The sequence below is a fragment of the Adiantum capillus-veneris genome, chromosome 15 (assembly GCF_014529385.1).
Source record: "Adiantum capillus-veneris isolate H3 chromosome 15, ASM1452938v2, whole genome shotgun sequence".
In the NCBI taxonomy this organism is placed as follows: Eukaryota; Viridiplantae; Streptophyta; class Polypodiopsida; order Polypodiales; family Pteridaceae; genus Adiantum; species Adiantum capillus-veneris.
In genome coordinates this window covers 14,153,415-14,177,981 of record NC_140945.1, presented here as the reverse complement: position 1 = coordinate 14,177,981, position 24,567 = coordinate 14,153,415, and the positions used below count along the sequence as shown (strand labels likewise).

The window sequence follows — 24,567 nt, the reverse complement described above, 5'->3', positions numbered from 1 at the left end:
TCTTTCTCAGGCGTGCCTTCTCACAACGTAAGAGCACCCAATCGTTCTCCTACAATTTCAAATCGCGACGATGCCTTTTTGTGTCTTTCTTGAGATTTCTACAAAACCTCGCGGACCTTGGCAAAAGTCGTGTCCAAGCCACGCCGTGTACCGATCGACTTCAAAAATCTTATCTTTCGTGCTTAGTTTTGCTTTTTAAACATCAAATTTCTCCAGTGTTTTATTCAACGCTTCAGGCACATCAAACTAGCCGAAGGGATCTGCATCGACGCAGATTTGCTCACCACCTTTGAAAAGAGGCCTATTCATGCAAATTGCAATACAGCGAAGAGATACGCAGGCATACCTCTCATTGAAAATCTGACCTAGATGCGAAGGAGCACGAGGAGGATGTGGAGCGGGTGGAGGCTCGTGGTGCAAGGCGGTTTGCCATATCTTTCGCCTTCTGCCATCTCAAACTCCCATTACTAGTTCCTTTACAATTCACAATGCTTTTTTTAAGGTGACTTTTAAGGTTTTAAAAGTAAGGGGATGATTAAACAGACAAATCAACTTGAAAAATCTCATAAAATAAAAATAAATTAAAACTCGGCACCTTGGAGTGTCAATAATCAGGAAATATAATGAAGTAAATATGCCACTTCAAAAATATTCTTTAAGTCTATATTAAAGCTTGAATATGCCGCATTGATGGGCCATAGTCTGTATTAAATCCTCACACGAGCAAATATATTCTAGACGATCTTGTGAGGGTGGAACCCTCGTAGCACCTTCAATAATCTCAAATGGTGCCTTCCCCGTCGAAGAGTGTATCGTGTTATTGTAGGCAAATTCCACGAAAGGTAAATACTTTTCCCATTGAGTCTTCTGATCCGAGATATAAGACTTCAATAAATCTGGTACCACTGAATTGGCAATTTTTGATTGCTCGTCAGTCTGCGGGTAGAAAGATGACGAGAACTGTAACCGCGTGCCAATGTTCTCCCAAATTGCCTTCCAAAACAAACTCGTGAATCTGGGGTCCCTGTCGGAGACAATCGTCTCGGGCATGCCATATAATCTGAAGATCTGGGCCACAAACAGTCTTGCTAAGTGATCTAGCTTGACTGTTTTCTTCACTGGAATGAAATGAGCTTGCTTGGTAAATTTGTCAATAACAGTCCGGATACCATCGTGACCACTCTGTGTTCTCTGGAGATCAAAAATGAAATCCATTGCAATACTTTCCCAGGGGCGGGTGGGTATGGGTAAAGGCTGTAACAATCCCTGTGCTTTATGTGTCACCAGGAGGTGTATTTTTCATGTTGCCTTCTGTAAATAATTATTAGATATATTTATTTTATTTTTACTTGTTTGTCCCAAAACCCTTGAAAAGGTGCAAGTGGACATTGCATGGCCACTGTGAAACGGCTGCAGACAAATGGGTTTCTCACATCGGGGATCTAGGTCGGTCAGACAGGGACTGCCCGGGCCAGTTAGCACTGAATTCTAATGAGTATGGAAGCTCGTGTGCGCCAAACTGGAATTTGGGCCACTCGTCAAGTCATTGCAACTTTATAGGTTGAAAGGGGCCAGTAAATTAGCCCACATTGTAGATGTTGGTCAAATGGTAGTCTTCAATGATGGTCAGGAGACCGATAGGGACGCCATGGAAGCATCTCCTAAAATTTAGGGAACTGCTATTTTTGACCGGAAAATGTGTTCGCGTCATTAGCTCTAGAATGACAAGGGGAACATTTTATTGCTCTGCTGCCAAGTCAACTGATGCACCAGTTGAGATATTTTTAGCAGGGAAAGCTCAAACTCGGAAACTGGGCGACGTGTCAGCCTGTGAGCGATTCTGCCACTCTGGGAGGCAAAAACGAGCTGCATATCAACAAAGGGGGGCGCCATTTTCAGCCTCAGGTGGATTGTAGGAGGTTCTGCTCGAGCTGCGCAGACACAGAGAGAGCCTGATGAGAAGAGAGGCCAACCAGTCCCACAGACACATCACAGACTTCTTTAGAGAAGACACAAGACACCCAAAGGAGCTACTACCACAGCAAATCGTGTCGCCTTACACCAGAGGCACGCTGATCAACCGAGCGACTGAGTTGGGGAGATACAGACACCCACGACTACGGAAGACTACACAACATCGACGGAGGCTACATCAAAGGATTCGGATCACTTTGGCCCGACATGCACACCACCCGGTCAGACTACTCACCATGGAGGAGATTGATGAGATCCGTCAGCGACCAATGCTGGATCTCTTGTGACTTGTGATTTAGCTATCCCGACTAGTTGCTTAGTTCGAACTTCGCACGTACCAACTTAGAATTCATAGTATTTCATTTTGTTACTCTGACTTTGTATCAGATCCACCGCAGTGTAACGCTTTGGTCTCATAGGTCATTTTGGCCTTTGGAAGACGTTAATATAACATTTCATTTAATTTCTCTCTCTCTCTCTCTCTCTCTCTCTCTCTCTCTCTCTCTCTCTCTCTCTCTCTCTCTCTCTCTCTCTCTCTCTCTCTCTCTCTCTCTCTCTCTCTCTCTCTCTCTCTCTCTCTCGCTCTCTCTCTCATTTCTCCTCTCCCCCTTAGATCTCTACGCTTCCACATCGTCGACTTTGACAAGAGGGACAAAAGAAGCTCCCCACAAATGATTTGAACCCATGTGTTGGAGTTTAAGTTATCAGTGCTTGAACTTGAGGGTCGGAGTTCAAGGCACGTGCATTTGGCAATGAACCAACGCGATGTATACAAAACACTATGGATGTGCTGCAAACAATTTATTACTGTCCATCGGATTATGGACAGGATGTGTTTCAAAGTTCATTGTCTCGTAATGTTTCGACGTGATGTGTTCACAGTGCACGAATGGGGATTATTGGATGTAGTGTGGTCTACAATTCAATTTCCTATGAGGCAAACAATGCTCAAGATGGCAAGTAAAAAGTTGGTGGAAGCATAATCGAGGTGTATTCAATGGAGTGTACAGTTGTTGGGGTGTCCATGGTAGCTTCTACATCGACTTGGTCTTCCTACGTATGTCCAATGAGCTGCAGAGAGGGTGTTAAAGCCAGAGTTACTAAGGAACGGAGGCTTGGGGCCTTGGAACGTCGGAACGGCGTTTCGGCCAGCCACAAAATTTTGGAACGTCCCGGAACGGACAAGCGTTCCGGCGGGATTCTATGACCGGAATGGAATGCAAGGAACGGACCGGAACGGGCGGAACATTCCCAACGGCCATAAACGGCAGTTTTTTAATTTGAAAAAAAAATGGCAGTTTGGGCCAGCCAACAGCCATTTCCAGCCAGCCAAAACTTATATAATTCCCCCTCTTACCCCATTCTTCATCAAGGCCCTCTCTCCCTTGCTTGCTCTCAACTCTCAAGCCATAGGGCGGCGCCGCGGCGTCCCTCAAGGCTCAAGCTCTCAACCTCTCTCTCTCTTGGGCTAAGTTCTAAGCTCTAACCCTCAAGGCTCAAGGCTAAAGCTCTCTTTCTCTCGGTCTCAACTTTCAAGAGGTGAAGCCTCTCTCTCAAGCTCTCTATCTCAACTTCTCAAGCTCACGGAATCAAGAGGCAAGCCTCTCTCTCTCAAGCCCTCTCTCAAGCTCTCTCTCTCTCTCAAAGTTCAAGATCAAGCTCTCTCTCTTGCACGGATAATACATGGCCTCTTCTTCTCGTACAACCCTCTCCTTTCATGCTAGCAACACTCAAAAGGCGAAGGAATGGTCGTGGTGGGATGAAGTGACCTCGGAGGAAACCTTGTCGACGGCGGAAGGTTCTCGTGCATGGGCATGCAAGCTATGCTCTTACACGCGGAAAGAGGGGCATGACAATGTGAGGGCACACTTTCTTCGAGTGCAGAGACATGAGATGAGACTTTGCACCAACGTAACCATCGAGAAGAGGAAAGAGCTCGAGGAAAAGGATCGGCAATTCAACCATAAAGCCAAGCCCGCACGCAAAGGTATTGATCCAAAGACCCTCATTTTCCTTTCTTCCTGTTAGGTGCAGCGGAATGAATGTTTGCGCTTTGCTCAAGATGAGTGCTCCGAACTGTGCTCAAGGTTCCTTTTGTTCTTATGGAAGGGAGAGCCTTCTGTTCTTAATGAGAGAATGCTATGATCACAAACAAAGTGAATGGACACTAGGCGTGCAACTGTATGAGACTGAGAGATAGAGAGAGAAGAGAGATACGACACCAGAGACGTAAAACCCTCCTCCGGAGGCCCCACTCTTGTCGGCGAGAGTGGTCTACTTATGATTGCACAAAGTGGTACAATGACGATGCAATGGACTGATGCAATATGGGACTATGCCGGTGACGACGACGGTGATGACGACGACGACTTGATGGCTGAAATCTGGGATCTTCTAATCGCTGATTTTCATGGCTGTTTCGGTGGCTGAAAATGACTGTTTACTACTGTCCTTATGGCTGAAAATGAATGGTTTCGTCGGGGTTCATGCTTATGACAAAAACGCTGATGTGCTTACACCATATGGCTGCGTTTTGAGGCTACTATCGCATGCTGAAAACGCTGGCAATTGCAAGTATCCAAGGCTGGAAAAGGTTGAAATATGCAGGTCTTCTAGCGTTAGTAATCTGCTGAAAAAACGCTGACTATGGCAGTGGAAAAACGGCAGGCATAGCAACTTGATGGCAATGCTTTTGCTGTGGGAAGAAACGCCCAAGGGAGGGAGAGGATGGCGATGGAAATCTGTTGGGAATGGGAATGCCTGAGATCTGGAAAGGCCCGGCGAAGATGGTTGTCCAAAAACGCTAGGGGTGCTGGGGGAGGTACTGTTGAGAAGTTGCATGTTGAGCGGGAAGCTCGTGTGTCTCTTCTGCCAGAAAGTGCTAACTTGGGTTTGCTTATATATTAACTTAGCAAAATTGCCCTACCTACTTTTGTTGGAAAGTCGCTTAAAAATAATAAGTGAAAATAACCAAAAATAGGAAAATAGGCTAAATGCACTGGAAAATTCCCCTGACTGAATCTGATGGATTCTGAAGGGAATATTGATGATCATGCTGTGTGCAACCAGAGGATATGCATCTGCACTCAATGACTGGGCATGCACGGTTTACGAATAGACTCACAAAAGTGTCAGATCACTGCTAATCTAGACTTGACTAGACTGACTGAACCCTGCTATGGTGTAACTTGTCCACGGACACATAGGGTTGGGATGTGTCACGTGACATCCCCTCCTTTTCAAAGTGAGGTACTGGTACCGAACTGTATGGCGTCGAGGGAGATCACCAACAGCATCCAGAATCTTGGAAGGCACTCTTCGTCGGCCCACTCTGAGGTGTGGGTCGTGCGGTACTTGAACTTCATAAAGGTCTGCAACGCTTGCTTCTTTGGGCCGCGCCGAAAGCGACACAAAGTCGTTTGAATCTCCTTCCTTGCGTCAACTTCGTCTAGAGATCTGCTTCTTTCATCTTCAAGAATCTCCATGGCTGAAAATTCCTGAAACCATCTCCAACACAAAACCATGAACATACTCATTCCATGTAAAGTGAAGGACAAAAATCTGGTCTTCTCTAAAGACTGTGTATGCAATGTACATGAACATAAAGACGGAGTGACAAACCATTCATCAAACACATGCAAACAATGAGATCGAATCTTTTTTGTTTGATCGAAATCAATCAACTGTGGCAAATCACAATGGAAATGCCCATGCTTGGTGCTCATACCTTCATGTGCTCTTTCGGAAACTGTGTCATGCCAAGGAAGAGACATGGAATGTGACTTTCTGACAACCATACTTTTCAACTTTTCATGAAAAATCCGCATACATTCGTGCTCACCCATGAGAGAAACGTGTTCAACATACAATATGTCATGCCTAGGAAAAGGGATCACATAACGATGCTTACTAAAATACAGGAAACGATCACGAATGAAACATTCGAACAATGTGTGCGTATCAATCATGCGAACACATAAAACTTCCTGTGAGGGTTCTTTGGACCAAGGCTCGAGAGCCAAGATCGCTTCTTCGGGAGCTATCGAATCTTCTTGTGGGGGATCTATGGACCTCGACTCAAAAGCCAAGATCGATTCATGGTGATTGATCGAATCTACAACGAGGTTAGCTTCGCTAAAAAAAACATCTACTAACACATCATCCTTGTGAACAATCACATCTTCTTCATGCAACTCATCATGCTTGTGAGAAATCACATCTTGATCATGCAAATCATCATGCTTGTCATTGTCATCCAAATCATCATGCAAATCATTATCCTTCAAATCATCATGCTTCTCATAATCATGCAAATCCTGTGTATCATGCTTTGGAGAAGAAGAGACTGAGAGAGAGAGTCTCCTTCTCCTGAATCCTTGCAATCTTGTCCTGCATATTAGCAATGAGAGATGAAGAATGAGCAATGTATTCTCCATGAAAGACAGTAGGAGAATCATTTTTGGCATTGAGAGTTAAAGTGTTAGCCTCAAAATCAATGAAAGCGTTAGTCTCACGAAACCATCGAATGCCCAAAATCATATCACATCCTGAGAGAGGAGAAACAACAAATCTTCTAGTGCAGGCAGTCTGTTGAATTGCAAACAACACATCAAGGCACTCCTCCGTGATGAGAGCGTCCATACCAAGACGAAAGCCAGAGACCTCGATAGGAGATCTCGGACTAATTTCGAGGCGGGCTCTCTCAACAAGAGAGGAACTGATCACATCATGCATACTACCTGAGTCAAACAATATGACAAAACGATGCCCCGACGTATAATCATAACATTTAATGAGAGATTCATCAATGGGAGGGTCCTGAGAAACTTGGGGCACATTCGTGTTATCATTCATTGCATTGACAGAGGAAGTGGGTGTTGTGGGTTCTTTAGATTCATTCGATTCAAGCTTAGGACATGTTCTTTTTATGTGACCCTTAATGTGACAATGAAAACAACGACCTTCCTTAGAATAAGTGCTTTGTTCTTCCGAAGTGATGTATCCTCCTACAATTCCTTGTGCTACCTTTTCATCTTGAGTAAGCTTAGGTGTAGCAATTGTGTTAGGCTTACCCTTAGATTCATTGGAAGAATTCTTTGTTGAGAGACTGTTAAAAGATTGGTTAGAAGAGTTATCGTTCTTACCATTCTTACCGTTCTGAGGGTTCTGAGAAGTCTGCGAGGTACTTGTGGAAGTCTTAGGCTTTCCCTTGTTGTGCTTCATCTCCTGTGCGAGAGCAATCGCTACCGCCTTGTTGAGATCGATTGGATCGAGCACCTCGACATCGTACTTGATATACTCGTCCAATCCAAAGAGAAAAGCCTCTTTGCGCTCATCATCCGATTTTCGTAATTGAGTGCCTAGCTGCAAAACACGATCAGAAAAAGACATGACTGGCATACCATTTTGCTTGAGAGAGCGTCAATCGTCTTTCAATCGTGCGAGGTACTGAGGTGGCATAAACCACGCCTTGAGCTTGTCTTGGAAATAAGCCCAATCGAAGAAAAGGGACGTGAATCCGTCGCCTGCCTCTAGGTGCGCAGCTAGTTGTGCCTCTTGCCATGCGTGGTACTAATTGATGGCATCACTGACAAGATACATAATTGCCGTCAAAACTTTGCCATTTTCTGTCTTCTTAGTTGTCGCAAAATAAGCATTAAATTGATGCAACCAAGAATGAATAACTATAGCATCCATCTTACCGTCATACTTACTAAAAGTCAACTTCTCTGTGACTGGATGGTTGGAATCCGCATCATGGCTTGCGCCACTTGATGAACTTCCACGATCTTTGGGTGGTTCGATCTTCGAGGCTAGCACATAGGAAATAAATTCTTGAGAGCGTAGCTCCCTTTGAACTTCACGCTCGGCGTCCTTTTCTGCTTTTCGTTTATTTCTTTCATCGCGCTCGTGTTCAAAAGCAAGGCGATTGGCTTCTTGTTGTGCCAGCGCAACTCGATTCGCTTCCAAAGTGACGCGAGTCGCTTCTTGTTGTGCAAGCATCATGTCCATCATTGACTTGACCATTATCTCCATAGGAGTTAGTACAACTCGTGGCGTAGATGGCGAAGGGGGAGGGTCGAAAAAGTCTCTTGGTGGGGAAAAATCTTCGCTGCCTCTCTCATGCTCATCACCTGTATGCAAAGTATCCATTCCGCTTCGGGTGACGACCGTGCACTAGGATCTTTGGTTCTTAAGTTCACGAGGAACTTGGTTCTTGAGGGTCTTGGTTTCTTGAGGGTCTTCAGGTTCTTCAGGTTTTCTTTCGCTTGCAAATCGCGTTTGAGAAGGATCTTCTCTTCACCCGAGTTCTACTCTTTTCTGCGGGCGCCCCCATTGGCGCCTTGCGCTCACACCAAGGTTGCTTTCTCCCACCTCACGTCGATTGGCCGGCCGCTAAGTGTACGGTCCGCTCTCAATGAGTGAAAAGAGACACAAGGGGAGGCTAGACAAGCCCTTCTTTCCTAGGATTCCTGTCACTCTTCAAAAACACGATTAGGAATCGACACGCCGAAGCGAACTTGGGTTCGTGCGACCGCAACAAGCAAAAAAAAAAGTCTTGTGATTCTTGTGGTTCTTTCCTTGAGTGATACAGAACACTGCCAAAGCTCTGATACCAATGTTAGGTGCAGCAGAATGAATGTTTGCGCTTTGCTCAAGATGAGTGCTCCGAACTGTGCTCAAGGTTCCTTTTGTTCTTATGGAAGGGAGAGCCTTCTGTTCTTAATGAGAGAATGCTATGATCACAAACAAAGTGAATGGACACTAGGTGTGCAAGTGTATGAGACTGAGAGATAGAGAGAGAAGAGAGATACGACACCAGAGACGTAAAACCCTCCTCCGAAGGCCCCACTCTCGTCGGCGAGAGTGATCTACTTATGATTGCACAAAGTGGTACAACGACGATGCAATGGACTGATGCAATATGGGACTATGCCGGTGACGACGACGGTGATGACGACGACGACTTGATGGCTGAAATCTGGGATCTTCTAATCGCTGATTTTCATGGCTGTTTCGGTGGCTGAAAATGACTGTTTACTGCTGTCCTTATGGCTGAAAATGAATGGTTTCGTCGAGGTTCATGCTGATGACAAAAACGCTTACACCATATGGCTGCGTTTTTAGGCTACTATCGCATGCTGAAAACGCTGGCAATTGCAAGTATCCAAGGCTGGAAAATGCTGAAATATGCAGGTCTTCTAGCGTTAGTAATCTGCTTAAAAAACGCTGACTATGGCAGTGGAAAAACGCGAGGCATAGCAACTTGATGGCGATGCTTTTGCTGTGGGAGGAAACGCCCAAGGGAGGGAGAGGATGGCGATGGAAATCTGCTGGGAATGGGAATGCATGAGATCTGGAAAGGCCCGGCGAAGATGGTTGTCCAAAAACGCTAGGGGTGCAGGGGGAGGTACTGTTGAGAAGTTGCCTGTTGAGCGGGAAGCTCGTGTGTCTCTTCTGCCAGAAAGTGCTAACTTGGGTTTGCTTATATATTAACTTAGCAAAATTGCCCTACCTACTTTTGTTGGAAAGTCACTTAAAAATAATAAGTGAAAATAACCAAAAATAGGAAAATAGGCTAAATGCACTGGAAAATTCCCCTGACTGAATCTGATGGATTCTGAAGGGAATATTGATGATCATGTTGTGTGCAACCAAAGGATATGCATCTACACTCAGTGACTTGGCATGCACCGTCTACGAATAGACTCACAAAAGTGCTAGATCACTGCTAACCTAGACTTGACTGGACTGACTGAACCCTGCTGTGGTGTAGCTTGTCCACAGACACATAGGGTTGGGATGTGTCACATGACACTTCCTCTCTACCCGGTTTAGGTGTTGGTGCACCTTCATCGGGTCCAATTCGTCGCCAAAGGACCCTTGCCACCTCCTGGGACCCAAAGAAGAAGGAAGAGGTGGATGCGGGCGTGGCCCAATTCTTCTATCGCGACCATATCCCATTTGTCGCGGCGAGGTATGTTTTATGATTTATCAATCTTCTCTCTCATTTCTTCCGTTATCGTCATTTCCATCTTATTGATACTAACCTCTTCTATGTTTGATCGAAATAAATCGGAGTATTGGAAAGTCATGGCGCAACGAATAGGAGAGTATGGCACCGGCTATGTGCCGCCATCTCCAGATGCTCTCCGAACCACTTTGCTTGATCGAGAGAAGGCTATCGTGGATCAAGCAACCCTCAATATTCAGCGTCTTTGGGCAAAACATGGCGTTTCCCTCATTGCCGAGGGGTGGAGCGATACAAGGAAGAGATCTATCCATGGTCTCGTCGCATACTCGAGTGGAGAGATGTACTTTGTGCACTCTCATGATGCCACCGAGAGTGGCAAGTCCGCTGATGTCCTCTCTGCAGAGTGGACAGCGGCCATAGAAACAATCGGTGAGCAACACGTGGTGGCCTTTGTCACAGATGGGGAGGCATCAAACAAGGCGGCAGCAGCAGCTATTATAGAGGGCCACTATCCGCATGTGACACTGTGCTTTTGCATGGCACACTGCTTAAACAACCTTCTAAAAGACATCAGTAAACTAGATTGGATCGCTCCAATCATTGTTGATGCAGTGAAGATTGTTACTTTCATCAACAATCACAACTTGGTTCAGAGTGAGTACCTCAAGAGGTCGAGCGGCAAAGTGCTTCTAAAGTATTCAGACACCCGCTTCGCATTCAACTTTCTTCTTGTGCGCAGGCTGTCTGAATGTCAAAATGCGGTCCGACAGGTCTTCATCAATGATGAGTTCACCACCTCCCCCGATGCAAAGACAGTTGCACGGATTTTGTGCAAGGATAAGACAGAGGATCTTGAGTTCAGGAAGGAGCTCAAGAGTCTAGACACACAGGTAAAACCAGTGGTTCATTTGCTTCGAGTTCTCGATGGCATGGATCCTTGCATTGGTAAGATTTATGAGGCAATGGACCGCATGATTGAGCAGCTTACACAACTTGAGCCGAAAGTGGAGCGATATGAGAAGATCCATGCGCTTTGCAACTCAAGGTGGAATTCATATGCCTCTCCTTTACACGGGGCAGCGTACATGGTGGATCCAAAGTTCCAAGGTGCAGGGCAAGAGACAGATAGAGAAGTCATGAACCAATTTACAGAGATCTTAAACAAGATGGTTCTAGACAGAGATGGGCGACACATTGTCAAAGATCAGTTGAGACAGTACAGAGAGATGCGGGGATCATTTGGCAGTCCAGATGCTCAGATTGATCGCAGGAAGATAGGTTCAGTGCTATGGTGGGAGGACTATGGCTATGATGGCCTTGAGCTTCAGAGATTGGCGATCCGTATTCTCAGCCAATCAGTTAGTACCTCATGCTTGGAGCGATTGCGGAGTACCTTTAGCCACATTGCTTCCAAGAAGAGGAATCGGCTTGGAGTGGAGAAGGCTAATGATCTTGTCTTTGTAAGCGCAAATTTGAAAATGCTTTACAAGAGTACAGACAAACAAACAGATCCTTTTACACAGTGGGAGATGGAGCAAAAGGCTCCTCAGACAGGTGGAGATGCACATCCACCAACACCAGGTACTTCATCCGTGGCTGAGATCGAGCCGGGCCTAGAGCTCGATGATGAGGAATGGGAGGATGTGCATGATTTACAACCGGCTACTACGGATTGGGAGGCCTCTCAGGCTAGTGGCTCTTGAGTCTTGAGTCTTGAGGCTCGAGACTCCAGAGTTCCGAGTCGCGACTTTAGGACTTCCATTATGATTTATCCTTACCTTTTTGGATGGCTGCTTGAGCCTTGCCCTCTTTGCCATTTGTAGCTACTAGCATCTTTATGGTATTTGTCACCTTCAGTCTTTTGGTATTGTGGTCACTGGTTTGCCCCCCTTGTAGTCTCGACTCTTGACTCTCATTATGGTATGTCACCTTTGGTTTTTTTGTAGCACCTTGGTGGCCCTTCTTAGCCATAATTAATTCCAAAGTGTTATCTCTGACTACTACTCTTGCAATTATTTGAGAGCATTGTGTATGGGCATTGTGTTTGCTCAATGTTGTGTATGTGCTATGTACTCTTGGCGCCGCACATCCCAATCAAGTCATAATAAGGTTGAATGGTCTTCGAATCGTGTTTTTTGTGGGTATTAGAGTCAAAGGACTCTATTATTACTTGTATTCAAACACATAACGCTAAAAAAAAAAAAAATTAAGTGTTTTTTTAGCCTCCCGTTCCGGACCCATTCCCGTTCCCCCGTTCCGCAGGGAGGCCTATCGCCGTTCCCGTTCCGCATTCAGGGTAACTCTGGTTAAAGCATCTCAAGTGAATAGCCCAATGTGATTCCAATATTTATTTTGTCTTTAGGTAATTATTTTACTTATTTGGCAAAGTCTTGGGTAGGGCAATTTACTAAGCGTCAAGGCCCCCAAGCTCCTATATTAGCACCACCTTGTCCCCATTGTAAATCACTAATTCATTGCCCACTTGATTGGTTCAGCTTTCTCTCTTTTTCTCTCTCTAGTGTATTCTCCCCATTGCTCGACGCTTCCCCATCGTCAACTTTGACAAGACTAAGGCTCTAATAACAGGCTTGGACATTCCAAGCAAGAAATCAATAGCAACACACGAATAGAACTTCATAATCATTGAACTCTAATAGAGAGAGAGTCAACACGGCCCAGCGTAGTTCCGTGCCCATAGGTATTGGCCCCAAAGACTGGCGACTGGCGCCCCTTTCGGTATTTCTTTATCATTAATCGTTGCAAAGTACAACTCCCGAGGGACCTCTGCTCTCAGACTCTGCGTCCAAATGCTTTGCAGAGTGAGGCCCCAAGGGCTCTTATAAACTTACAAGGGATGCCAAAAGCAGAGCCCCAAAAGCAATTAGTTCAAAAGCAATAAACTCAAAAGTTGTAGGCCCAAAAGCAGTAGCGCTAAAATCCATACATTGTGCCACATCAGCACTGTCAACGTAATTCACGAAAATCCGTACATTCTGCCACATCAACAATCAGTACGACATCCGTACAACTCGCAACTAGTCTCTTTTTAAATTTCTAGTGTCCCTAGGGCCCCATCGGATGGGACCCTATAAGTTGAAACACTTAGAAGTCCTCTGTTCCCATTGAAGCATGCAACGTCATCAGTTTGTGACAAAGGCTACAACTGCTGCTAAGAGGTATGACTTGATCTCAACATAGGCCACAACCCTCGAGGTGCTATGGAGCAAGACACATATGATGACCCTCCTCCTGCAACAAAAGACAAATCAAGAGAGAGGGGGAACAAGCATCAAGGACACTGTTGTGAGAGTAGCTGCCCTGTAGAGGATATGAAACAAACCTCAAGGCTTCCCTCTAGTGGTTGCTCCCCTAGGTCCTCATTAGCATGTGATGCCTTGCAAATGAAGTGATCGCCTTTGAAAAGTGGTTGTCTTGAGGAGCACAAAGGCTGCCCAAAATGATGCCCTGCTGGGTTGAACACACGTCCAAGAGCCTCCCTTGCTCTCTCAAATGTAGGGCCAATGACACGCTGCCAAGGTGATTCACAACGTACTATACGTGGCATATATGTACGTACTGTACGTTGTTCTGTACATGAAAAAAATTCATGTACGTACAAATACACTCTTGTAAAAAAAACTCAATTTACCATTAGACATTTAGAGACATGTTTTACAAGACAACCACATAATGTGTAACTACTGCAAGAGACTTCAAAGTTAAACGACATTGATGATTGAACAGGCATATCAAAGCTCAAATGAGAACTGATTTGGTCGCCCAGAAGTCAATGAAAATCCATCGAAAACCCTCAACCACGCTTATCATCCAAATTTATTTATAAGAGCCTTGTACGGACTGAACAGTACCGTCCAGATCGTACAGTATGGCCGTACAATACGAAACGGATCCATACGTACGTTTTGAAACAACTCTGCACATTGCCCAGCCCCACTCTAGTGCCAGCCCCACAACAAGCAAAAAATAGGGGCTGATTTGGTAAACAGTGTAAAAAAAAGCCTCTAGGGCTCTCAAGAGAAAATAGCCACCACTGAGAAAAATAACCAGCACCTACAAGCGGCTCCTCGAGCATGGAGAACCACTCCCAAGGGCTCTACAAGGCTATAATGACCAGAATGGACAGATATCTACCTCACTCCAATCAGGAAAAGCCACAAACAAGCCCTCACTCCCTACCTCCTATCCTTGGGAGATACCAAAACCAACTAGACAATTCCAAAGAGATGCCCAAACTTTTGACAATTTATTGAGAAGAACTCCTTGATCGATATACTCATCTTCTTACCTAGAGCTTAAGTTGCCTGTATAATTGAGCCTGAAGTCAAGATGTCCATGAAAACGTCATCATGAGAACAATATTCCCATACTATGGTAAAATAGATGCCATAGTTTGTTAGGGTTATGCATTGAATGCCCACTTATTTGGCATGCAATGAAAATCCTTTTCTTCCTACAATTACAGTGAATTAACTTGTAACTTTCGTCACCAACCTCTTGAGGATCAAAAGAGCATGCTACAACATACCTTCCAATATGTACAAGGTGCTCCTCACTGTGGACCACATGAGGCTGAAAAACAAATCGTAACATTTTGTTTTTAGTATTAATGGCTCAGCTATGCCTCCCATGATGCCATTCATCTTGATTTGGTTCCAATACATTTCAGTAGACTCTGCAACAGTCTCTCCATTCCCATTAGGAAAATCACTGAGCCTATCCAGAATTTGGCTAGCATGAGGACCACTGAGGTGTCCGCTCAATGCATTCATAAGTTAAACCCCCGTTACTTAATAGTGTTAAAGCCAACCTCAGCTATGGACACTGTAAGGACTCGCAAAAGCATATTCCTGATTAGACTAAGCTCGAAAGGGAGCTTCTGAATCCTGGTGGGATCTGGCCATGATGAATCCTTTTTTATCACACTGAGACCACTTAAACTATGGAACCGTGCAGCCATAAGGACAAACTGCGCAGCAAATAAATGTACCTTCCAGGAGCGGATGCAGGTTGAGGTAGAAAGGTGCCAGAGCTTGACAAGACGGCTTCTGCTGGCAGCAAAGAGGCAAGTGCCATCAGGAGTGATGGAGAGGGCCGTAATGGGCTCCGAGTCGCCTTCTAAGGTGCACCGGACTAACCCAGAATCCAGGTCCACCACCTTAATCTGGTCTGCACATGCGCAGGCAACAAAAGAAGCATTGGGCCCCATAGCCACAGGGCCTCCAGTGTAAAATACCTCCACAGCTGAAGTACACTTGTAGTTCTTCTTCAGAGGGGCCGGAGTCGCCATGGCTCCCGCTCGTTCTACTTCGGCTCTCACAATTTTACTACAAAGCTAGAAACTTGAAAATGTTGTTGCCCTAAGCAATGACGTTCAATTCCATGATGACTGCAATGAAACTAAGCGAGCACACAAGGTTTTGTGTGTGTGTGTGTGTGTGTGTGTGTGTGTGTGTGTGTGTGTCCGGCCCGCCCCCTGTTCTATACAGGCCATGGGATGGGAGTCGAGGGATCTACGGCTATGCGTATGATCGACAGAGCGGGGGGGTTTTGGGCCATCAAATCCACGCAGCGCGGGGGGGGGGGGGGGGGGGGGGGGGGGGGGGGGGGGGGGGGGGGGGGGGGGGGGGGGGGGGTAATAGTTGCGGAGTCACAACCCTTGCACGAATGTGCGATAGGTGGGTTGGATAAGGCATGGGAGTCCTGAGTGGGAGGTGCAGGGCTCGTGGCATGAGCGCGACGGTGGGGAGCCTTAATTTTTTATCGCATGGAGATGGGATCCATGGTGGATTAAACCTCCATCGTAGATCCCTCGACAATTGGGCATGGCTTTGGGGGGGAAGGGGGGTGCATATATTGCAACAAAGGCTGAAACATTTTGCACAACAAGCGTACATGTAGATGCCCAGGAATAACCATGTTATGTCCTTGTGACTATGAAAGCATTGGATCTTTGTGCAGTGGTAGTTGGAACGCATGTGAACTTTCATAAGTCAAAACCTATTGCTTGAATGTTAAAGATTGGCACGCTCTTTGAATGGTGTGGTCCAAGAATGCAATCTACTATAGTTGTGCACTTGGGGTATCCTCTTTCTTGGACAACCACTTCTACTCAACCACTTGAATAGGTGCTCCAATGATTACGTAACAAATATAAGCTTTCTATTTGGTCTTTATATGTGAGGTAACAAATTGTACCATCCTTTTGATCACCTATGTGAAACTTTTCCTGTCATTACTTCATAGGCTGATTGATCACAGTGATTTATTTATATTAGACATATTGTAAATTTTGGGAAGACAAAGTTTTGTGTCTCTTAGCGATGAAAAGTTATGCACTATAAGATCCATGCAGGGCCAAATATTTCAAATCTACATTCAAGTGTTAGCAAGAAAGGTGACATTGTTGTTAGAATTTGTTGCACAAAAGAAGTCATTGACACGAGTGTGTTGGTGTTAGGTGTAGGATGCACATGTAGGATATGCACAACACTTAGTTTATTCTTGGTATCAATGTACAAGGATAACGTGAGCCTTGAGTTTTGGGCATATCCAAGTCGGGGGGGAAACCTCCTAGTGAGAGAAAAGAGTGTCTTGGCGATCCTAAGTGTGTTTGCATGCCCCCTAGAAGTGATGTAGTGAATAGAAGCTGGCATTCGAAATAAGGAAATGTAATCAATACGCAAAGGGGAGCAAGCCCAAAAATTTGCAAAAATTTCAAACTTCTCACAAGCCAAAGCCATTGTGAAAATATCAGCATGGTTATCCTGCATAAGCACATCAACCAAACTAATGTCTTCTATGGTGCCTTCATCACTGATGGGTTCTTTAGAAAGAGGGTGCAGTTATAAAAGCATATGGCATGGGTTTATAAGTTGGCACCCCTTTAAGAAAGGGTTTCAATTGTCAAGGCTCTGTGCTCTCATCTCTTTGTGCATTCTATGTGTGAGTGTAGGACCTTGCTCCGCTCCACCGATTTGGTAGCCGTAGACTTTGTCTCCAATGCTCATCTCATCCCACATGAGGGACACCACTTCGATATGCTCAGCTATTCTAGCTTGAGCATAAGTCTATTAACTGTGACTCTTAGCACATAGTTTAGTAAGATCTAGAAGCTTTAGGACTAACGCTTTGCTCATTTGGTAGCTCAATAGCCTAACTTTGACTATGCTAAAGAGTGTTTTTTCCACCCTAACAACTTGACTTACTTCCTCAAGATTATCACAAATATATCTTCAGAGAATTGAAAGATCTTGAATCCTCGTGAAGAGGGTTGTTGAAGGACAAAATTGGTAATAGAGGTTTCTTTTGCCGTATTTGTCTAATTGACTTTGATACTACAACTTTGGTAGTGGTCATGTTCTTCTTGAAAGTTAAAGACTCCTCGACTTTCTTGATTCTCAAGATAGACTCTTTGATGTTGGTATAGATCTTGCTTGATGTCCTCTATTTGGATCTTGACTTTACTTATTACAAGTTTTTGGGAGCCATAATTGTGTGTTACCTTTTGAGAACCCTTGTGCTTCAAGTAACTTGACTTGAACCATATGTTGTTGATGCCTTGCACAAGATTGTGTTGACCTAGTGTATATGACTTCTTCGATCTTCCTTGTTGCATGGGATTTTGAGATCCATCTTTTTTTCTTGATATTTTAGTGTGAGAAGTAAACGTTTATTTTCTTCCAGCTCTGCCAAGATTTATCCCCTTCCTTAGTTGATGTTCCTTTGGTGCCCTCGTTGTTCGTGCTTTCTCTACAAGCATGTTCACACACATCACTACCACATATATGGGAACAAATCCTCCTCGAGAGGGATGAGAGTTGGCACATAGTGTATAGGGAAGTGTCATTCTTTAAGGACATGATCAATCCACAAAGGGAAGCAAGCCCAAATCTTTGTGGAAAGTTTTAAACTTCTCACAAAGCAATGCCTTTGTAAGCAAATATGCAAGGTTGTCCTGTGTTGTCAGTCTGTCAATGCCTAGACCTCAAGCTATGCATAAATCATTGACTTGTGAGACTGCAAATTGAATATCGGGCCTAGTATTGCATACATAATAAGGCATCCAAAAGAAGTATGATAAAGAGTGACATCTGCAATATCCCCCCCCCCCCCCCCCCCCCCCCCCCCCCCCCCCCCCCACTAGAGTGGCAATAGGCTTGCAGTCCTCAAGTCCAAACTTACATAGTAATGTCTCTTTGTATATTGCTTAACACAAAGCAATACCTCCATCACACTGCTTAAACTGTATGCCAAAGTAACGATGCAAAAGCCCCAAGTCTTTCATCTCAAAAGTAGCATTCAATTCAGCCTTGAGTTCAACAATGTGTGTTTCACTTGGACCAGTAATCAATAAATCATCTACATACAAAACAACAATGATGTTTACATCACCCTCACATTTGACCTACAAAGTGTTTTCAATTGGACTATTACAAAATCCTTGTTTGAATTAGTGTCAGCTTTCTCATACCAGGCACGAGGAGACTACTTCAACCCATATAAAGCTTTCTTGCATTTGAGCACTTTCTTTTCTTGTCCTTTCTAAAAAAATGCAAGGTCGCTTTACATATACTTCCTCAAATTTATCACCATTCAAGAAATCAGTAACAATGTATAATCGATGTACATTCTCACTAAAGTGAGATGCCAATGCACATAGAAAACAAATAGTAGTCATAGGACAAGAGGGAGGAAAGTCTCTTTTAGTCAATGCTTTTCTGTTGTGCATAGCCTTTTGCAACAACTCTAGCATTGTAGCAATCAATCTCACCATCCTTGGCTTACGTTTTAACTAGTAAGTCCACTTTGTGCAAATGACCTTTTTGCCAGAAGGAAAATCACATAAAGTCAATGTGTCATTTTCTATAAGTGCATTATATTCTGATTGCATTGCAAAAATCCAATTTTTTATTTCGTGCTTCATCAAAAGAAAGAGGTTCCTCTTCATTACATAAACTAGAAACAGCTAAAGCTTAACAATTTGATGCATATGATGCATGGAGAGAACTTGAATGAGTACATGTAGGCATAGGTGCATTCAATTTATTATCATGCAAAGTATGCACAAGCCATTTCGGCATACTCCTAGCCTCTTTATTATCGGCCCTTTTCAAGATCAAGTACATCATGTACGTATGCATTAGTAATAGGATGATATGCACTATTTGTTGAAACCCCCATAGGTTTTACATTTGCCTCATTGGAACTTGCATTCAAGTTTCCATTATTAAAAAGAGGCAACAAACTGTTATAAATATCCTACGAGCTTACATTACTATCTCTGGCACATAATAACAAAGGTTGAACAAAGTCTTACACAAATATAACATCTTGTGAACCAAGATACATTTTTTTTTGTCAATGGTATATCTTGTAACCTTTGCTTTTAGGAATATAACAAAAAAGAAGCATTTGACAACCTTATCATCCAATTTTTTGTGTTGCTTTTGTGGCATGAGCTAAACAACCAAAAAAAACGTATGTGTGATTCAATAGATGGCTTCTTGTCATGACATGCTTCATAAGAAGTCTTAGATTGCAAAGCTTTTAGCACGACACTAGTTAAGTGCATAGGTAGCACACATGACAATCTCAAGCCAAAATGAATGTGGTAAAGCTTGACTCTTGACCATACACCATGGCATCTCCATATGCAACCTGCTTTTCCTCTCAGCAACACCATTTTTTTGAGGTGTCTAAGGTACTATACATTGGTGTTTTAGCCCACGAATAGCCAAAAATGTATTAAACTCGTGAGAAATATACTCCACCCTCGATCTAAATAGAGGATTCCCATAGTATATTTTCAAACATTTTTAGCCATAACTAGAAATTGCTTGAAGCACATGAAGACTTTCGACTTAGATTTAATTGGATACACCCATGCATGCTTGGAATAATCATCAATAAAAGTCGCGACGCATAGATAATTACCTAGGATGGAGTTTGCATAGGCCCACAAACATCACTATGCACAAGTTGTAACATGTATGTAGCCCTTATTGAACCATCCTTTGTAAACTTTGAATACGACATCTTACCCAAAATACAACCTTTACAAACATGCTAGAAGGTGCTTCAAGAGGTGGCAAAGAAACAACCACATTATATTTTGCAAATGCAACAAACTCGCAAAATTCAAATGCCCAAACCGTGCATGTCAAAGTTTTGCCTTTGGATCAAATACATTTGCAAAATTATGCCCACACTTGTCATACAAAGTGAGCTTATACAACCACATCACTAAATTCCAAATGCAATAATTTCATCACCAAAACTGAGATCAAGAACTATACATATGTCATCCTCAAATTTGACAACAAGTAGATACGAACAATAGGTTTGTTTTTATCCTTGGTACATAAAATGCATTAACAAGTGTGAAAGAACTGCCATGGATCATAGTAGTCAGCACAATTTTCCACTCCCTTGATCGAATAAGAGGCATTGTTGGCACAATTGACTGTATTCTTGTGAGAGATAGCCTTAAGAGAGGTAAACAAGTCATGATGCAAAGTAATGCGCTTTGTAGCACCACTATCAAAATACCAAACATATGACTCAACAGCAACTGACATACATGCATAGTGGACATAAAGGATTGTAAGTATACTGCACTAAATGCCCATTCCGCGTCTACATCAACATCACAATCTCCATTTATAGAAGATTTTGCATAGCTGCAGTCTTTCTTCTTGGCTTCTTTGGCTTTCAAGTGAGGGCATTGCTTGATCAAGTGATCATTAGCCTTGCAATAATGGCAACGCATCTTCTTCTTGCCTTTTTTACCAGAATTTCCAAAGGAATTACTGACAGCAGAAGCACTAGACACAAGTGAGCTACTACTCATAGAAGAGCCTTGAGAGGTGTTATTATTACCATTTCCTCTTTGAGTGATACAAAAACCTATTCAATTGCACGTTGTTTATCCTTGTTCTTCCTTGAAAGTGACTCCAGTAATAGCAATGTGTATAATGCATCAAACTTGCTAGTTGAGTTGCTACTGATATACTTGATACCAGTAAGAAAAGTTTCCATGTCATCTTTCTCTTCCATAATCTTGGACTCCAGCTCTTTACACATCAATGCAATTTTTGTCTCATTGTGACTTGTATAAAGTCCAACCAGAGTATCCCAAGCCTTTTTTGCTCATTTGGCTTAGTGAATGTGAGGAGTAATAGTGCGCTTCACAAAAAAATGCAATCAATGCACGAGCATGTGCAACTCTTACATGCCAACGAGATTGCTCAGTCGTAGGTAGAACAACTCTAACAAGAACAAATCTGCTAGAACCCGCAACATCCTCAATTTGAGCCTATATCCACAGAGGGCATACATACATCAATGCCTTGCACAACATTCTAGATGCCCTTTGGCACAATAACATGTGTCATCATGTAAGCCCACGTTCGGTAGTTATACCCATCCAATTTTTCCTCAACAACAAACATCTTGAAAACATGTGTTTTGTTGTCAACCATGGCAAGTGACTAACGTGATGTGAGAACTACCCCAAAAGAGGAAAAAAGAAGTAGCACTAACACATTCTATAAAGCACAACCTAAAGAGGAATATAAGGGACGTATTCTATGGAAAATTGCATTGGCAAAAATTATACACAAAATGACAAAATTGCCTACATAATACTACTTGTGGTGGAAACGGAGGCTAAAATGAGCCCAAGCTCATTGAGCTCTACCAACTCAGCCAATGGATTAGTCAACTTGTTGATGCTTGCCAAAGCTTGTAGAAATCTCAAAACTTGAGCATTGGTGACAATATAGGAGGATATGACCTGTTTTGATACAAATTGTTGGAACTAGAGTTGGGATGCACACATAGCTTGGAGAAGATGAATGACCTCAAGGAACACAATAGAGAGTGGATTACTTTGTGCAAAAATAGAATGATGAGTTAGCCCTAGAGTGATGGGTGTATATACAATGCACGGGGGAAAAACCTCCTAGCGAGGAAAAAGGTGCCCCAATGGTCCTAAGCGTGCTCACACACATCACGACCATGTATATGGTAACAATAGGGATGATATACAAGACTAATACAACCAATCCTATAGTCTCAAAATCACCAAACAACACGTTGTTAGAAAAGTGACGTTGGACTTTACACCTATTTTTAGCAAGTCATAATTGATGTTTAAGATACCCTCTAGCTTAGGAATGCCAATATCAACATAACACAATTGATAGTTTGTCAAACAGATGTCTAAATCATGTGTTACGACACCAAACAACTTGCAAGAAGTCACAAACCAACGAGAGAAACGATGTGAGATATTAACATCAAATTGAAGAGTCTTCACCTGGCAACACGTCACAATGCTCAAAATCAAAATGTTACAATGTATAAACAAGAAATGAGTAGATAAAGCTTGCAAATATACATGCAACGTGTCACAATGCTCAAAATCAAAATGTGACAATGTATGACAAAAAATTGAGTAGATAAAGCTTGCATGTATACACACTCACTCTTGTACACTTAACAAAGTTCTTATCATTATAAACTTATAGAAATAGGTTACATAAGTGACCTTTATACTTTGGCCAACGTTTGATATTTGGTCCTTGGCTTAAAACGGCTCAAGACTTAATGCTAGAAAAATCGATAAATACAAATTGGAAGCTTGTAGCCTTGACTCAATGACATGGCTCAATTTATACACTTGAAATAATCAAAATACAAGTAGAGATGACAAAGTGAAGTGGCAAACATCATATATTAATGGGAAAACTCAAGTGACTAACATTGTATATTATTGAACAAATTTACAAAATTTGCCACATGATCTTTTGTTAATGGAAATTGTTAACTTAGCAGCTAACATTCTCCCCTCCTAGGCCATGTTATCCCTTGACATAATGGTCAAGGTGCAAAATAGTGGGTTGGGGCTCTAGCCTTCTTTCTCTTTTGTAGCTACTCCAAGTTTCTTGGTATTTCATCCACGACTTTTTCTATTTCTTTGACATGAATTCTTGAGTTATGTTGTTTTGTAGCTCATAGCAAAATAGGATACAAACGTGGCTCTTAGGTTCTTTAGTGAATGGCAAAAAACTCATCTACTCGATGTGAACGAACATGTATAAAATTCTTGCTCAAATTTTTGCATGTTGGAAGAGGTAGAAACACATACATGCATAAAATTCTTATAGGTTTTTATCTGTATTCTGGCCCGATAAATCATAACATAGCCTTTTGCTCCCCTCTAAAAAAGATATCCAAGGGGTAGTGGTCTACGCTTCCCTATGGATTGTTTCTAAGCACCTTAGTAGCATCTTGAACATCTTGATCAATGTGGCACATGCTATATTGGGGATGTCTCTGAAGGATTTGATGGTGCTCGTTAGGGTATTCACCATGTATTCCTTGTGACGACTCCATCTTCAAGATTTTGCATTCTTGGGTAGTTGAGCCATGTGGGTATGCTCTATAAGCTTTGATGTGATGGGCCATCCTATATTTGATTTAACTTACTATGATGGGCATATGTGCAGGAAGTTGAAATAATTCCAATCCGAAACCCAAAAATTTTGCTATTTGGTGTAGAAAAAAATGCTCATGTCTATATAATTTGACCTAGGTTGGGTCCCAAAGTTGGAATGCCATCCTCTCTCCTAAGCAGAGTCCTCTTGGATGGTAGTGAGCTACCAGGGTAGTGTATCGCATGGGTTGAAATAGCATGTCTATGCATAGCCCGTATCGACTCTACCATGCAAATAAAGTCAATGCAATGCAAGAGGAGTCTCTTCAGCAGTTTTCTCAAGGGTGTTTGATGTTGAGGCTACCAATTCATTTGTTGTCTTCCTACGAGTAGATTTTGTAGTTGAAACACTTTGTCCTTGATGGTAAGCCTAGGCTCTTATATTGTTTCAATAGTTGTTATATGCCTGTTGGAATTAGGGTTGCAGGAAAACACACACAACTTGGAGAAGACGAAGGAAGCTCAAGGCACACAACAGAGAGTGTATTACTTAGTGTGCAATGGAAAGATATATAGCCCTAGAGTGATGGGTGTATATACAATGCACGAGGGAAAAAACCTCCTAAAGAGGGAAAAAATGCCCCGGCGGTCCTAGTGTATTCACACACATCACTACCACATGTATATGGTAACAAATCCCCCCTGGAGTGATGCGGTGAAGGAGAGCTGGCACATGAGTAAAGGAAAGTGCCTTGCCCTGAGGACATGATCATTCCACAAAGGGGAGTAATCCCAAAGCTTTGCGGAAAGCTTTGAGCTTCTCACGAGACAATGCCTTTGTGAAAAGATCTGCAAGGTTGTCCTGTGGTGGCACATAAGCCAAGTTGATCTCTCCTGGTGAGAGCCTCTCCCTGACATAGTGGTAATGCACCTCAATGTGCTTTGTGCGAGCATGAAAACTGGGTTCCTTGCAACTGCCAACGCACTCTGACTGTCAGTGTAGATAGTGTTGGCAGTGTCCTATCCAACACCCAAATCATCCATAAGGCGTCTGAGCCATACACACTCAACCGTAGCTGTGAAGACTACCCTGTACTCAGCCTCACAACTAGAAGTGGCCACAGTAGGTTGCTTCTTGCTCAACCATGATATACATGAA

At 43.2% G+C, this 24,567-nt stretch overlaps 1 protein-coding gene across 1 annotated transcript in view; it reads right to left on the bottom strand.

The window, feature by feature from the left end:
• The window catches only part of TOZ (Transducin family protein / WD-40 repeat family protein), an 83,107-nt gene extending 67,771 nt beyond the window's left edge, over positions 1-15,336 (bottom strand). Inside the window, exon 1 of the mRNA XM_086530081.1 lies at positions 14,958-15,336. Coding sequence (XP_086386207.1) covers positions 14,958-15,257 — 300 coding nt within the window. The 5' untranslated portion in view covers positions 15,258-15,336. The remainder of the gene's footprint in view (positions 1-14,957) is intronic.
• Between the last annotated feature and the right edge of the window lie 9,231 nt (positions 15,337-24,567).